This window comes from Capricornis sumatraensis, chromosome 11 (genome assembly GCF_032405125.1).
Source record: "Capricornis sumatraensis isolate serow.1 chromosome 11, serow.2, whole genome shotgun sequence".
Taxonomy (NCBI): domain Eukaryota; kingdom Metazoa; phylum Chordata; class Mammalia; order Artiodactyla; family Bovidae; genus Capricornis; species Capricornis sumatraensis.
Window position 1 is genome coordinate 96,163,171 of NC_091079.1, and position 15,848 is coordinate 96,179,018.

The 15,848-nt window shown below is 41.9% G+C and overlaps 2 protein-coding genes across 2 annotated transcripts; one reads left to right on the top strand and one right to left on the bottom strand.

Annotated features, from left to right (window-relative positions):
• Positions 1 to 1,252: 1,252 nt before the first annotated feature.
• On the top strand, positions 1,253 to 8,658 carry RBIS (ribosomal biogenesis factor). The gene is made up of 4 exons (XM_068983453.1): positions 1,253 to 1,366; positions 5,850 to 5,966; positions 8,073 to 8,189; positions 8,454 to 8,658. Exons 2-4 carry the CDS (start codon positions 5,853 to 5,855, stop codon positions 8,523 to 8,525), a joined length of 303 nt encoding a protein of 100 aa, XP_068839554.1. The 5' UTR covers positions 1,253 to 1,366; positions 5,850 to 5,852; the 3' UTR covers positions 8,526 to 8,658.
• On the bottom strand, positions 8,613 to 14,794 carry E2F5 (E2F transcription factor 5). The gene is made up of 6 exons (XM_068983452.1): positions 14,643 to 14,794; positions 13,320 to 13,363; positions 11,624 to 11,688; positions 10,077 to 10,344; positions 9,513 to 9,560; positions 8,613 to 9,342 (listed from the first exon to the last, which is right to left on the bottom strand). The coding sequence occupies exons 1-6, from the start codon at positions 14,663 to 14,665 to the stop codon at positions 9,233 to 9,235; spliced, it is 558 nt and encodes a 185-aa protein (XP_068839553.1). The 5' UTR covers positions 14,666 to 14,794; the 3' UTR covers positions 8,613 to 9,232.
• Between the last annotated feature and the right edge of the window lie 1,054 nt (positions 14,795 to 15,848).

Here is a 15,848-nt window from a genome sequence, read left to right on the forward strand (position 1 = left end):
TCTACTTTATTATATAGAATATGTTATAAATGATTAGGCTTCCCTTGTAGCTCAGTAGGTAAAGAATCTGCCTGCAGTGCAGGAGACCCGGGTTCCATCCCTGGGTTGGGAAGATCCCCTGGAGAAGGAAATGGCAACCCACTTCAGTATCGCTGCCTGGAAAATCTCAGGGACAGAGGAGCCTGAGGGGCTAGTCCATGGGGTCGCAAAGAGTCAGGCATGACTTAGTCTGAAAATAAATTCTTCTGTCACTGAGGGGTTAAAGGAAGAAAAGACTGTGCATTTCTATAATCAATCATGAAGCTTTTCATGACAATTAACTGGCTCCTCACAAGAAACGCATATTTCCTTGAAGGGTAGCTTTCAGTACTAGAGAGGGAAATACCCACTCCAGTGTTCCAGCCTGGAGAATCCCAGGGACACGACGGGGCGGCTCTCACTTCATTCTTGCTGCAAGGCTAGTTTACTTTCCTGTGCGTCTGCCGTACTGTCAGAAGTTCTCATCTGACTCAGGAAAGCACTTCAGCTCATTACAGTCCTCCCCTAGGAAGTCCCAGCGCTAGCCCTGGATGCGCTCAGACCCTAGGCGCTCTGCGCCGCCCAGCGAGCCTGGGGCGCCCCCAGCGGCGCGCGGCGCCGCGTCCGGGAGTGCGGCCCGGCCAGCCCGCAGGACGCGGCCGAGGGCCGACCCGTGTGAGACGGCCCGCGCGGCTCTGGTGACAAGACGCGCCGCCTGGCTTCTGTACGCGAGCCTGTGCGAGGAGCTCGAGGCGCGCCGCGTCTTCCGTGTCTCCCCGGGGAGAGCTCCTCAAGGCAGCACCGAGCCAGACACGCCACCGTGCGGGACTTCACACGGCGGGCAGGACGTCGCGCTGCGGAAGAGGCTGCGCGGCGTTCAGGGACGGGAGCTCCGCGGCGGAGACGGCGCTATGGGCGGCCCTACGTAGAGTGGGTGGGAACCAGCGTGGGCGGAAAGGGCGGGGCTTATATTCGTCTACAGACCGAGCTGTGGGACGGGACCGCGCTCTGTGGGGGCACCGCGCTCTGTGGGCGGGGCTTACCTCTGTCTACCCACCAAGCTCCTGGACCGGACTGCGCTCTGTGGGCGGGGCTTACCCTTGTCTACCCACCGAGCTCTGGGGCGGGACCACGCTCTGTGGGCGGGGCTTACCTCCGTCTCCCCACCCCCCAAGCTCTGGGACGTAAACACGCTCTGTGGGCGGGACTTCGTCCGGGGGCGGAACCGCGGCCCTGAGGAGGCCCTTTGATAGGCCCTCTCATCCCGGGACTTCCGGGCCTCGCGAGTGCATATGGCAGCACCTGGAACCTGAGAGGCTACCCGAGGGTGTCGGAGGCTTGGTGAGAGGTTAGTGAAGGACACTTCCCGGGCGCTAGCGCGAAGCTTCGCGGGGCTGGGGCGGGCCTTACGGGCCGCTGCCGTCTGGAGGTCGGCTTGGTCGCTCTCTGCCTTGGGCGGCTGTCCTCGGCCGCCGGCCCGCGGGCTCAGGCCGGAAGGCCGAGTCCTGGGCCCTCAGCCCGGGGCGGGGGCCCAGTGTACAGTCGTTGTTTTGTCATTCGTTTCCACGGGGTCGTCACGGGCGACCCCTGTTCCCGCCCTGCCCACCGCTAGCTGTCACCTTCTGCACGAGCCTTCCCCGAGTCCCCAGGCCCGTTGGATCTTTCCGTTTGTTCAGTCCGCTTTATGCTGCCAGTCTCAGCCCCTGTCTATGTGTCTTGTGTTTGTATATGTTTCATATGATGCATATGAGTTCTCTACCGCACTTGGCACATAGTAATTGGTTAATGAATGATCGGACTCTGGTTACTTATTGGAAGGATTTTAGATTAATTTGGAGTGACTTTCTATGTGTATTTTCTGCTTCTATATTACGTATTTTCTACTGTGTTCTTTTTTTTTAAATTAGGAGTACTATTAGGGTTGGGGAAGCTTTGCTGTTTCTGTTGTTTCCTAAAGTGTGACATTGAAGGAGAGATACAATGTGAGCAAAGGGAAAAAAGGAAGAATGTGCAGAGTCTTCAGAGATTAATTAGTATTCTAAGGTGGAAAATTCTGAAAGAGATGGGAATACCAGACCACCTGACCTTCCTTTTGAGAAATCTGTATGCAGGTCAGGAAGCAACAGTTAGAACTGGACATGGAACAACAGACTGGTTCCAAGTAAGAGAAGGAGTACATCAAGGCTGTGTATTGTCACCCTGCTTATTTAACTTCTATGCAGAGTACATCATGAGAAACACTGGACTGGAAGAAACACAAGCTGGAATCAAGATTGCCGGGAGAAATATCAGTAACCTCAGATATGCAGATGACACCACCCTTATGGCAGAAAGTGAAGAGGAGCTAAAAAGCCTCTTGATGAAAGTGATAGAGGAGAGTGAAAAAGTTGGCTTAAAGCTCAACATTCAGAAAATGAAGATCATGGCATCTGGTCCCATCACTTCATGGGAAATAGATGGGGAAACAGTGCAAACAGTGGCAGACTTTATTTTTTGGGGCTCCAAAATCACTGCAGATGGTGACTGCAGCCATGAAATTAAAAGATGCTTACTCTTTGAAAGAAAAGTTATGACCAACCTAGATAGTATATTCAAAAGCAGAGACATTACTTTGCCAGCTAAGGTCCGTCTAGTCAAGGCTATGGTGTTTCCTGTGGTCATGTATGGATGTGAGAGTTGGACTGTGAAGAAGGCTGAGCTCTGAAGAATTGATGCGTTTGAACTGTGGTGTTGGAGAAGACTCTTGAGAGTCCCTTGGACTGCAAGGAGATCAACCCTGGGATTTCTTTGGAAGGAATGATGCTAAAGCTGAAGCTCCAGTACTTTGGCCACCTCATGTGAAGAGTTGACTCATTGGAAAAGACTCTGATGCTGGAAGGGATTGGGAGCAGGAGGAGAAGGGGACGACAGAGGATGAGATGGCTGGATGGCATCACGGACTCGATGGACGTGAGTCTGAGTGAACTCCGAGAGATGGTGATGGACAGGGAGGCCTGGCGTGCTGTGATTCATGGGGTCACAAAGAGTCGGACACGACTGAGCGACTGAACCTGAACCTGAAGGTGGCTACAGAGATATAGCAGAAGATACCTTTGACACATTTATGCTAGAATCAGGTTTCCTGCAACATGTCAGGATGGAGAATATTGCTTGTGGGTTGGAGAAGCCATTGAAGGATTTTAACATTGGGACTGTTCATTTCGTACCACTGTGCAGGATAGACTTGAATGCTTATCGCTTAAGCCAGGGCTTGACAGTCTTTCTTTAAAGGGCCAGATTGTACAGATTTTTGGCTTTGCAAGCCACAGTTGTAGCAGGAAAGCAGCCACAGACAATACATACATAATTAAATGGACAGAGCTGCGTTCTAATAAACAATCATTTACAGAGGCAGGTGCCTGACCTGATTTGGTCTGTGGGTGCTGGGGTCCAGCCCCGGTGGATCCAGGGAATTCGAAGGGTGGATGGAGTCGGCGAGGAAAACTTATTTATTTATTAATATAAGATTAGATTAGGAAGAAATAGTGTAGTAGGAAGATTAAGTGGAGAGAAGAGGCTGATTAACTTGGGTTACGTGGAAAACCAATAAAGCCCCAGACAAGGAGCTTGCACCATCTACGTTAGGCCGCTGGCGCCCGTTTGAATATCGGAGAGTGCCCCGCCTTGGGCTCTCTCTTACAGATTTTAAAAGCCGGGACGAGTAAGTAGACATAGCGAGCCTCCACGCCCCAGATGGGAATTCAGCCTGAAATTAGAGTAAAGGGGAGACACGGGGGAAACCAGTCCAGCGACTGGCTCTCCTTCTATTGTCCTTCAAGGCCTTTTATACTTTTGATTATACATAGAGATCAATGGGTAATACAAAATTATGTAGCGTTTGCAGCCCAGACTCTTTCTGTATATCTTTTTGTATACAAAAGTTCTCAGGTGATTTACATTATCTTCTGGCCAAGAGGCTTGTTAACACTTTTTGGCTCTCTTCCTTAATGAATGTCAATTTCGTTTCCCCTGAAGTGTTTTTCTTTAATCTGCATCTCCTTAAAGCGCTAAAGTTACATGTCTATAGAACAAAGGTGCAGTGGGTTATAACAAAGAAGGTACTTAACTCAAAGATCGAATGTTGCTAATACCAGGTCTACTACTTGTTTTTCTATATACCAACTATATCTAAAAATAAAGGATATGAAAATTTGGCAGCAAGTATTGGCTCAGCAAATGAAACTTTTAATCAGTCCTATTCTAGTGACTTTGACTCCTTGGAAGCCCCTACATTCCTAGGATGTTTTAAGCTTCCTGTGCCTCCTGCGGTCAGGAGGCCTCAAACAATCACACGTTCAGCTGTACGAGTCCTGCAGGCAGGCTAGAAAGCCATCGGAGGGGTTTTTGGATTGAAACAGTCTTTCAAATGCAGAAGACTAAAGCCCTGAATTGACTTTTTTCCAGAGAATGTCAGAAGAGTGGAAAAGCAGGCAGATTCTTATTTTTTGGGGGGTGGATGCTCAGGAAATTCCAGGGGGAAAACCTGAGGTCTGATTAGCCTTGCCATCAGAGCTCTGCCGCATGACCTTGTCACGGGTGGAATTCCTCACGCTGGCTCCCGGCATGTGGGTAAAGTTTGTCCAACCCAGAGTCTAACCAAATAGTCCTAGGGACTAAAGCAATAACCTAGTCCTGAACTAGGCAGTACTAAATGGTGGTTTTGTGTTTTATTTTTATGTATATGTGAGCCCGTGTCATAATGAGAGCTCAGGATCTAGTCTTCCTGGCTTTGAATCGTGGCATCCCCTGACTTACTAACAGTGTGACAATGGGTAGATTAACTTCTCTCTGCATCAGTTTTTTTATCCATAAAATGAGGATGAAATTGTACCTCCCGTAAAGTATTTTTGTAATAAGTAAATTAGTTAAAAAGCACAGAAAATGTTAGCATAGTGCTTGTACATGTAGTCAAAGCTTAATAAATCTTAACAATATTTTTGAAATTGTTCCTCACATGCATTGTTAAAGACAGGTTTGAGAGATTTCTCAACATCAGAAGTAGAATTTATAGCCTTAGTGTGTTTAGCTATAGAACAAAGATAACATCTAAAGTTTTTAGGCAAGAGCCATTCACACAGAAGTGATGAAGTCATGGAAGTCATGAAAGTAAGGCTGGGATTTGGATGTGTGAGATTAAGTATTGATTTTGAGGAGCTGGGGCTTCCCTGGTAGGTAATTCAGAGGTAAATAATCTTCCTGCCGTGCAGGAGACCAGAGTTCAATTTCTGGGTTGGGAACCAACTCCAGTATTCTTGCCTGGAGCATCCCATGGACAGAGGAGTCTGGAGGGCTGCAGTCCATGGGGTTGCATAGACATGATGGGTTGACTAACTTTGAGGAGGTGCACACAGGAGTGAAAATGGGGCAAGTAAAAAGGAAAGAAAGAAGGAAGAAGAGAGTCAGTCTTAGAGTATGAAAGGAACCCCAGTGGAATACCAGTATGTAAACTAGCAGAAGGATAGGTGGTGATGGTTATTAGCATTGTCAGATGCCACAGAAAGTTGAAAAAAAAAACAATTGTGTTGATAATATTACTTAATTTTTCTAACTGGCAGAAATTAATGTGGAACCTCTTACAGTCCAGGTGCTGGAGATGCAGAAAAGAATTAGATAGTCTGCACTCAAACAAGAGAATCTGTAGGACAAAAAAACATGGAATTTAATACAAGTAGCAGTTTTAAAAATAATCAGGAGTAAGGTGGATCTTCTTAATCAGTACCTTTACTTCCTAAATTTTAATTGATTTACAGTTCATAAATGTGGGCAACTTAATTGAGCTCTTTTTTTCCTAGATAATGGCCAAGAACAAACTAAGAGGGCAGAAGTCCAGGAATGTATTCCACATAGCCAGTCAAAAAAGCTTTAAGGTTAAAAATAAAGCAAAACCAGTTACCACTAATCTTAAGAAGGTGAGTATCACTTAAGCACTCTGACTTTACTGTTTACAAGCAAAGCATAATTGTAAAGCTACTGAAAACCTGAATGTTAATATTTAAAATAGGTTCTTAACTTTTCCTACAAAAGCAAGATGATTTTAAGTATTTGTTTTAAAAAGAAAAATGATGAAGAAAAATAACCTCCCTTTCTTGAACCCAAATGTGTGAAAGGAAAACATTTTAACCGCAAATGTATGAGGCTCCAAGTAACAGTTAATTCTGAGAGCCTGGAAATCATTAAAAAAAAAAAAAGTGTTATGGAAAAGTTCTCTCTAAACTCATATATATTCAAGAAGCTCTCAACAGAGCCAAGACATGGACTGTCAGTCAGCACCCATTCTTCTCAGTTAATTCTTACTTCTCTGTGAATATACCTAGAACTCAAATAAAAACCTGAAAATAGATAAAATGTTTTGTTTCCTAAAATACAAAATGAAAAGAGTTGCTTTATCTTTTCAAAATATTTGGGGAATGAGAAATTCTTCACGTAGATGCCTTAAGAAGATGATTCAAGGAAATGTTTTCAAGCTTAAGTACTAGATGGAGTCAGCTCTCAAGGACTTATAATCGTCCATAGAAATGTAACATTTTATCTTTCCGTCTTCATGAACTAGATGAATTAAACTTTTTGGTGGAGCAGTTTCGTGTCTTTGGAAATGCTAAAAGGGAAATAAAGCTGAATGATATGACTGGAGTTTGGGGGTGACAACTGTAGATTTGTCTTCAAGGTTGATGCTGAAGCCAAGACCTGCATGACAGGAGCTAGTGACGCCAAGAGCAGTTAAGTATTGGGAGCAGCAGCATGCTCTAGGCAGGAAGAAGAGTGAGTGCAAAGGCCTCCAGCTGGGAAAGAGCTTAGTGTGTTTGAGAAAGATTACTTTGTTTAGAGAAGAAGTCCTAGAAACTCTGTGGATGCTACTGGAAAAGACCTGTGGGTAGGCAGCCTGGTTGGAGAAAGTATCAAATAATTTTCTCAGAAAGTAGCCTAACTTATTAGGTTATTAGGGTAAGAGTGCCAGGCAGCACATAAAAAAGGTAAATTGAAGTTGGTGGAAATGAACTTACACAAAGCCAGGCGGCCAGTTGTGACTTGCTACAGCTTCCGTTTCAGGCTCAGAAAAGGCTGATGGTTGAGTTTAACCAAGTTGCCACGCAAGTCTGATCAAGGGACAGGAGGAGAGTTAAGAGGGTATAAGGAGTGACTGACGAGTGGTCATGGGATCTGTGTAGGCTAAAGGAAGAAGTGGAGGTGGAAAATGTGAACAGTAGTGAACTTAGAAAAGGTTTCAGTGAGACTTAAGAGTTACTAATAAACTAAGTGAACTAGCGGGACAGGAGGTGGTGCAGCCTAAGGCACCGCATGGCAGTGATGGCAAGGTAAGTCATGGGAAAGATCCCTGGAGATGAGGACCTGAAAAGATTAAGCAGCCATCGGATAGGTTCTTGTTGAGGCCACTAAGCAGTGATGCCAGGCACGAGGGGGGTCAGTGAGCCAACTTTTGAGATCTTTCACAAAGAAGGAAGTAATCATGGTTTAGGTAGGTGACAGTAGTGAGAAGGATGTCAGAATGTCCTTGGGCGTAAGGTGCAGAGGAGCTGGGATTTTGAAGGCGAAACGGTTGGGGCGCAGCGGTGAACAGAATGCCACCCCCACCTTGTAGACTCAGGCACGGAGGGCTGCACGGGCCATTGTTCTCAGGAGACTGCCAGGCGCTGCCGTCAAGGAGGATTTGGAGAGGTGCTGTTGGGACTGGAAGGGTTCTATCCAGGGTCCTCGTTTCACAGATAAGAGATGGTAGCATCATAGCCTGGAAAGATTATAGGCATGTGTTTTGGCCTGCTTATACCAGGAAAGTCAAGGTAGAAGGTATAGCTACATAATTTTTTTTTTTAAACAGAACCTTTTGTCTATAATGTCTCAATAAGACTGTAAAAATTTTAGTGTGAATTATCTGCACAAATTGGTAGGATGGATAAGAGTTTATAGATTTGGGGGTTTAATAAGATTAAAGTTGCCTATATGTTATCTGTAATAGTTTTAAGATCATGAATTACTGCTCTTTTTTCTTTTTTTAAAAGATAAACATTATGAATGATGAAAAAGTTAACAGAGTGAATAAAGCTTTTATAGATATACAGAAGGAACTGGCAAACTTCTCAAAAGGCCTTTCCCTTGAACCTCTGCAGAAACAACTGGTGAGTAGAAATCACTTGCTTTTGTTCTGGCTAATAAATTCCAAATTTTCAAAGCCCAAATTGATTGTAATTTTTAGTGCTTGGCTCTGTAGTATGTATAGCACATTCAGATTTTAAAACATTGAGTCTAAATATGGGAATTTTCTACTTCCAAAAGTACAACTGGAAGAAATCATATTGGATAATAGGTTATACGTCAGTAGACTGTGTCATTTTTGTTTGCAGTTGTTATCTAAATTTTTAAATCTAATTTTTTCTCTCTAGACGTCTCAGCAGTGTCATGAAAACGTACCAGTTAACGTTGATGAAGCTACAAGGTTAATGGCTCAGTTGTAATACACCAATGATGCATCAAATTCCCCAAAAAGACCAATAAATTTAATCTTTTATACAATTTTATTTAAAAAATCTTGTTAATGTACAGGCATTGGCACATTTTAAAAACAAACTACATAAACAGATCTTTCCTATAACCTAGGAAAGTGGAATGTCCGAAGTCAACAAAATGTGATAAACTTAAAGTGCTAAAACAGAAGGCACTTCGCAAACTCTGTTCACTGAGACAGTTAGCATGCCCTAGTTTACACCCTTCACTTTTCAAGTGGCAGTGAATATCTGGCCTGGAGGACACAAAGAAACATCAACAGTCTTGCGGCAGTAAACGTGGAAGACAAAACAACTGATGAGCCCTTGGCCAACTTTTTTGTTTTTCGTGACCTGAAGTCTGCTTTAACTTTCTTCTCATATAAGGGGAGAAAAAACAGAAGGGTTCAGAATGGGAAGAAAAGTTGAAATTTCAGTAAGTAATTACTTGAGGGTGGAGGGTTGGTGGATGTGAAGTCATTTTTTCTCCTGAAACAGTCAGAATCCTTTGTTTTTATGGTTGAAGTTTTGTGAAGCAAAAAGAAAGTATTAGGGAAGAACATTTCAGAAGAATCCGTGAACTAAAAAGGTGTTACATTCATTATTTTAAATACTTAGGTTATTAAGTCTAAAATGTTACACAGTTAGAGGTAGATAATAGTCCCAAGTTTCCATGGAATCTAATAATTTAGTATCTGGACATCAAACAGATCACAAACGCCTTCATTGTCATCTAAATTAAAGTTGTAGTCATCTGCTGGGGTCGGAGAAAGCCGTAAGAGTGGAAACACTGCAAGCAAAACACAAATGCAGTGTTAAAGATGGTTTCTGCGTACAGGTAATGATGTCTACGATAAATACCGTCAAAAACATCAAGCCAAGTCTTTCAAATCATAATGCCACTCATAAATTCTAGAAAAGCATTATTAATATATAAGGTTAGTTATTTTAACTACTTACCATCAGAAGACATTAACTCATCAATGATATCTCCACTAATAGATCCTGCTGGAAAAAGAAATGTGATAAAGTTTTTTACATTTCTTTTTATATATTTTAACAGCAAAAAGAACAAATATGGTTTAATTCCAAAATGGAATCCTAAGGAAAACTGTAAATACATAGATATTTACACAGTCTACGAAACAAGTAGTGGTAATACAATTTAATGGAGAGGGAATTGGCAACCCACTCTGGTACTCTTGCCTGGAAAATCCCATGGACAGAAGAGCCTGGCGGCTACAGTCCCTGGGGTCGCAAAAGAGTCAGACGCGACTTAGCGACTAAACAACAAAATGTAATTAGAGACAGGATCTGTTTTTAAATTTTCCTCATAATACTTATTCCAGTGCTGGGCACATAGGAGACACAAAATTATTACTTGTTGATTAGGTTTACTGTTTTGCCTCCTATACTAGATAAGAATAACATCACAACTAAGAGATTCAGAAATGCTTTCTAACTTGTCCAATGCAGTCTTCTTATTTTCTCCTCTGCTTTTGAAAACAATGGCTCTGAACTCACCTGAAGACAAGTCTGTGGCCGGCGTGTGCTGCAGAGTCTGGCTTCGTTCAGAGACAGTTGGCTCAGGCAGGCTCTGAACGGCCGTGCTGGACTTGTGTGGAGGCACTGGGGTGGGGGGCTGAGAGGGAGGCTGCGTGAGGTCGTCTGGTGGGGGCACTGGGAAAACCACGGGCTTAGATGAGCTGGACTCTTTATTTATAAGCAGCACGTGGATAGGTCCTGAATGACTCTTTAGATTGATCTGGTATTTCTTTTGTCCATTCTGACCCTTTGAAGTTATTGGGCATAAACAAATGAACAAAGGTCAACATCTCTAACCAACGTGAAACATTAAAAATGAGACAGGCAACTACTGTATCCTGCTTCTCTGTGTATGCATTCTATTCTTCAGAGTTTCATGTTGAAACTCCAACTAAAAATCTTTATTTACTTAAAATAACTAATGGAACATACATACATAATGGAACTCTACTTAAAAAAATAACTAATGGAACATCCATACATGGTGGAACCCTGTAACCTTGTTCTAAGTCTATGTGTTACCATATTTTCATTAAAAAAAAAAAAGAGGCAAAGCTATAGGGACTGACTAACTACAACAAAAGTCATTAAGTCAAAATAGTGTAGCAACCAGGAGTAGAATGGGATATTGAGGACTACAAAGCCCTTGAACCCTAGAAAGTAAGCTTTTCTCAAATAGTGGTCATCGAAAACTCCCAGCTGTAGAATGCTGGAAGGCATCTATTTTTGCTGTAATGATACACTCTGTGCTCAGCAGTGCTCAGAGCATTCCCCTCAGCTGTGGAATGTCATGTCCTTTGGCGGCGGCAGTCATGCTTATGGTGATCATCTCAACAAGTTGTCTTAAACGGCACAAGGCAAAGTTTGTTTCCATTCAGCAAAGCACAAAGACAACTGATTTTTCCTAGAGATATAAATGTAAATCCCCTCCATTTCAAAAAGGTAATTTGTATCCTGAGGCTTCAGAAACTATAAATGCCTAAATACAAACTTCTAGGATAGCTGGAGAATCAAAGGAGGTAATAGGGAATAACAGTAATATTTTTCTACCTTTTTAAATTGTTAGTTTTCAAATCTGTTTTAGGAAATTTGAAAATGAAAGTCATGAAATTTAAATTAACATACAGTCAACAGATATCTTTGACTCAATAAGCCAGAAAATGGTTTTTAAAAGACCTAATTTAAAGCAGTATATTATTGTTGATATTTAAAGTGAACTTTTTCCTCAGGATTGTTATATTGGCTATAGATCGGTCATTTTTTAAGGTTATTAACTGTATCATCACTCATTCCTTGATGTCTTCTAGCTCAAATAAGATTTTTTAAAAACTAATGTTAAATGATCAGTCATATCCATAATTTTGCAAAAGTACTGAAGACATCTAAATTCAGATATGAATACTTACAGACAACTTAAAAGCAGTAACTTGAAAGTGTTTACAATTAGCTCACGTTCAGCTCCAGAAAATGTTTGTCCCTCATGACACAGCAGATCCATTTTAACAAAAGCTATCCTACATACGTACCATTTCTGGAATAGGTACCTCCAGTTGTGTACCAGAAGGTGCTTGAATGGCCAAAAGTGTATCACCTGGTCAAAAAAAATTAAGAAATATTTTTACATTTTAGAAACACTATTGATCTTGCAATACCTCAGCCAAGAGAGTGGGCTGTGGAATCAGAATGCTCGGACTTGGTGACCTCAGGCTCTGGTTCTTACTCTGTAAAATGGAGGTGACATAACTTTAACTGCACAGGGTTTTTGAGGATTAAATGAGGTAATATATCTTGTCAGTTTTATATATAGAGATACAGATATTTATAATGTCGTTTAATCCTCAAGGGCTTTCCTGGTGGCTTAGATGGTCAAGAATCTGCCTGCAATGCAGAAGACCTGGTTTTCACTCTTGGGTCAAGAAGACCCCTTAAAAAAGGGAAAGGCAGTCCACTCCAGTGTTCTTGCCTGGAGGAATTACACGCACAGAGGAGCCTGGTGGGCTACAGTCCATAGGGGCCACAAAGAGTCAGACATGAGTGAGCGACTAAACACACACGTGTTAGTAGGTCTTACAACAGGGTAAATGTATTCACTCTATTCTCATTAACAAATTCTGCTCAAGTTAATTTCGCTTTCACTCAGGCTCATGTCATGTCTGAGACTCTCAAAACTTCCTTTTAGCCTTTAAATAACACTGTGTAGTTAAGTATTTATACTACTTAAATAGGTATGATACAGTGAAATCTTAAGCTTACATGACCTTTTGAAGCCAGATTCTACAGCAGTATCTGCTGGGCTGAACATTAAGAGTATGTTCCCAAACTTTCTTTGAAAGCTTGGGAAATACGGTGACAAAGTAGAGCAGTAAGGCCACATGTAAAACCAGCATGGTCTTAGAGTCAGCTTCTACTTGGCAAAGCGTTTGGCAGATTTTTTTTTTGGTGTGTGCATGATACCAGACTGTCCTTTTAATAGCCCATGCATATTTTACTCGTGTTATATGTATTATGGGAATTCAGCCCCCACCCCCATTTTAGTTATTCATAGTGGCAAAGATCCTGCCTGCCAATGCAAGAGATGCAGATTCGATGCCTGGGTCAGGAAGATCCCCTGGAGTAGGAAGTGGCGACCCACTCCAGTATTCCTGCCTGAAAATTTCCATGGACAGAGGAGCCTGGTGGGCTACAGTCCACGGGGCTGCAAAGAGTTGGACGCAACTGAGCATATCACCCTAAGGGGAAAACATGGAAGCCGGGGATGGAATACGGTGAGGAATAATTTTCCAGATTATAAATGGATAAACCTTACTGTGTCCTCATGCTTGCTTTGAGCATTTTTTGTGCATTTTTTTACCAGCTCACCTGCTACATATATTTTTATCAACAGTACCAATGAGAACCATGTTCTAGTTCAAGTTTAGTCATTGACTGTGATTCTATGACTCTGAGACTGTTATTTATTCCCTGTCTGTCTCAGCTGCCTCTCCCACACAGTTTATACCTACCAAGGCAGGAAATGAAGTGAAAGCTGGGAAAAGCAGTTATTGTCATGAGAACAGAAATGAGAGCAGCCTATCAACACATAGCACTATAGAGGGAGGCCAAAAAATGTCCACGAATCCAGAAAATAACGACTTGAGGTGACTGCATGGGGCATTTTAAATCACATTACACTAAATATGTTGATCAAAGGAAGCACATAAAAAGTTTACTAACAGTACTTACCATTAAAACAATTACAGATGTCTTCATGAGTTACATAGGAAAATGTACTGTCAGAGAGTTAAGGAACAACATTTATATCAAGGCCTGGATATACAAATTAAGATAATAAATCTGAAGGCCAAAGTGACCAAATGCATGAAGGGACTGTCACACATGGTCAGATCAAAAAGAACACAAGTCTTTTGTCTGAAAAGGCAAAGATCCGTAAGAGAAGTATTCATCCTTTGCTCTAAGAAGAAGCCACTTTGGATTTCTGTGTCATCTGAGGACTCTTGGGAGAGGAAAGGAAACACATTCCATGGAGACAGGAGCTTCTGGGGGGAGTACACTGATGGGGGGAAAGATGCTGTCGGTGGGGGTGAAGAGTCAACTACAGAGGTCGCTGCATCGAGACTCTTCTTGGGTCATGGTTTGGGGAACTGGGAGTGCCCACGATCTTGTCAAGCAGTGCAGCAAAGTGCGTGGTCAACTAGTTCAGTGCTTTTTGGAATCTCGGGGCTCCACAAGGCACAGCTGAAAACCCCCATTATTATCAAACTGTTAAGGAGTTCTGATTCTAGAAAGGAAATAACAAATGACATCATGGACTTGTTCACCAAAGACAAGACAACGTGAAAAATAAATTATATACACAGTCAAAAGTTCATGAGAGGTGGTACAAGATAAATGTAGTTAAAATGTTCCATATGAGTACGGGTAAGTCACAAATCAACAGTCACATATCTGAAAGAACTCAGTGGTCATAAGGAACACATGGAGTATATCACTAATGTTTTTCCCCAAATATGGTAGATATACCAGCCTTGGGACCCTACACTCTACTAAAGTACTATCTTTGGGTTAATATGAGGCAGAATGTATCCTGGACTGATTGCAGGCCAGTGTGATATTTCATTTTCAAACCAAAATTAATTTTTTAAAAAACTTAGAAGAGTTGCTGAACTTTTAACCACTTTGAAACACTGAATGATTTAGCTTCAGAACAATGATTTAACAACAACCTCCAAATTCACAGACTCCCTGTAAGCACACACTAGCTAGCGTACTGTATCCTGTCAATGGGTAGACCAAAGATAGGGGAACTTGCAACAGACACATCTGCTTGCTAAGAGATGTACTATATGACTTACAAAAGTAAAAATTTAAAAATATTCATATAAATTATTAGAAGAATGTTACAAAATTAAAATGTTATAATCCCTTGCAAAACTAAAGTCTCTAAAAACACTAGAATAAAGTAACTGGTGTTCAGACTGAAAGAATATATAAATACACATATCTATGTATTTAAAGATTTAAAAGGATTTCTATTTAAAAGGATATCTATTATTAATGGAGTCGTCCATCACATTTTTGATGCTTTGCTGTAGCCACAACTTCTGCTGATCAAGTTCTCTTTCCTTCAGTTCTAGATCTTCAATTTCAGCTTTGAGATATCTTAATCTATCTATGACTTCTTTAGTATTACAGCCAGCACCTACACCTCTTAAAAACATATGAAAATTAATATCCCCAGTATTAGACCCAGGTTAACATCACTTAATTTTTATAGTAAAAATTGTAAAACTCACTGAATATATTTAAAACAAAAATCTTTACACTCTTCTAAAACCATTAACCATTAAAATCTTTAGAAAACTTAAACACCCAAATTACAAAATTCTCAATCTGTCCTAGTGTGCTCTTTGTCATCTAGAAGGGTGACTGGTGACTGAGGCACCACAGGATGCTGGGGTCGAGTGGTCACACTGGTAGTCTCATTACATGGACTGAGACGCGGGTAAAACAGATTATCATCTTTTAGTCTTTTGCTGGGATTTTTGGCTAAAATAAACTGAAACGTGAAGGATAAGGGGGGCAAATTTGTGGAAAAGAACATGTTTGTTACAGTCAAACATACAACAGTTAACAAATGACAACATGCATTTCAACTAATCATTATTTACAAAGTACATATTCTTGTATGTATGAGACTTAGTTCCTGTTTTCAAGGAGTTTATATTAGGTGAGTACATAGAACCCCCAGGCAAAGAAGGATCAATGATACAGAGGAGGATGAAGTGTGTACCAAGTGAGCAGCTGGAGGAAGCCTTGAACTTTGAGAGTGCGAATTAAACAGCAGAGTGAGCCACGGGCCATCCCGTTTCACACAGGAGGGACACAGAAGCCCAGAGGTGTGCCAGGGACATGCGAGGGGCCGTGTGACCAGTGTAAACGGCTGGGACAGAGGACTCAGGAGACAGACATAGCAGAAAGGTCAGCGTTCACAGAGCACTGAGAAGAAAAAGGTAGACTAGAGCAGTTTGTAACTTACTTCCATTGTATACTGTTTTTTGACTTTTTTTCAATTAAGTCAATTCCTTCCAAGACATTGGTGATATCATAAATTCTTCTTTTTTGCCTCACAGCCAAAGTATCTGCAGCCTGTTTAAAAAAAAAGGGGAGGGGGAGGTGAACAAAGAAATAAATTACAATTCATATTTTAAGGCCAAAAAGGCTTTAGTTATTAAGGTCACAGCATGAGAGCCC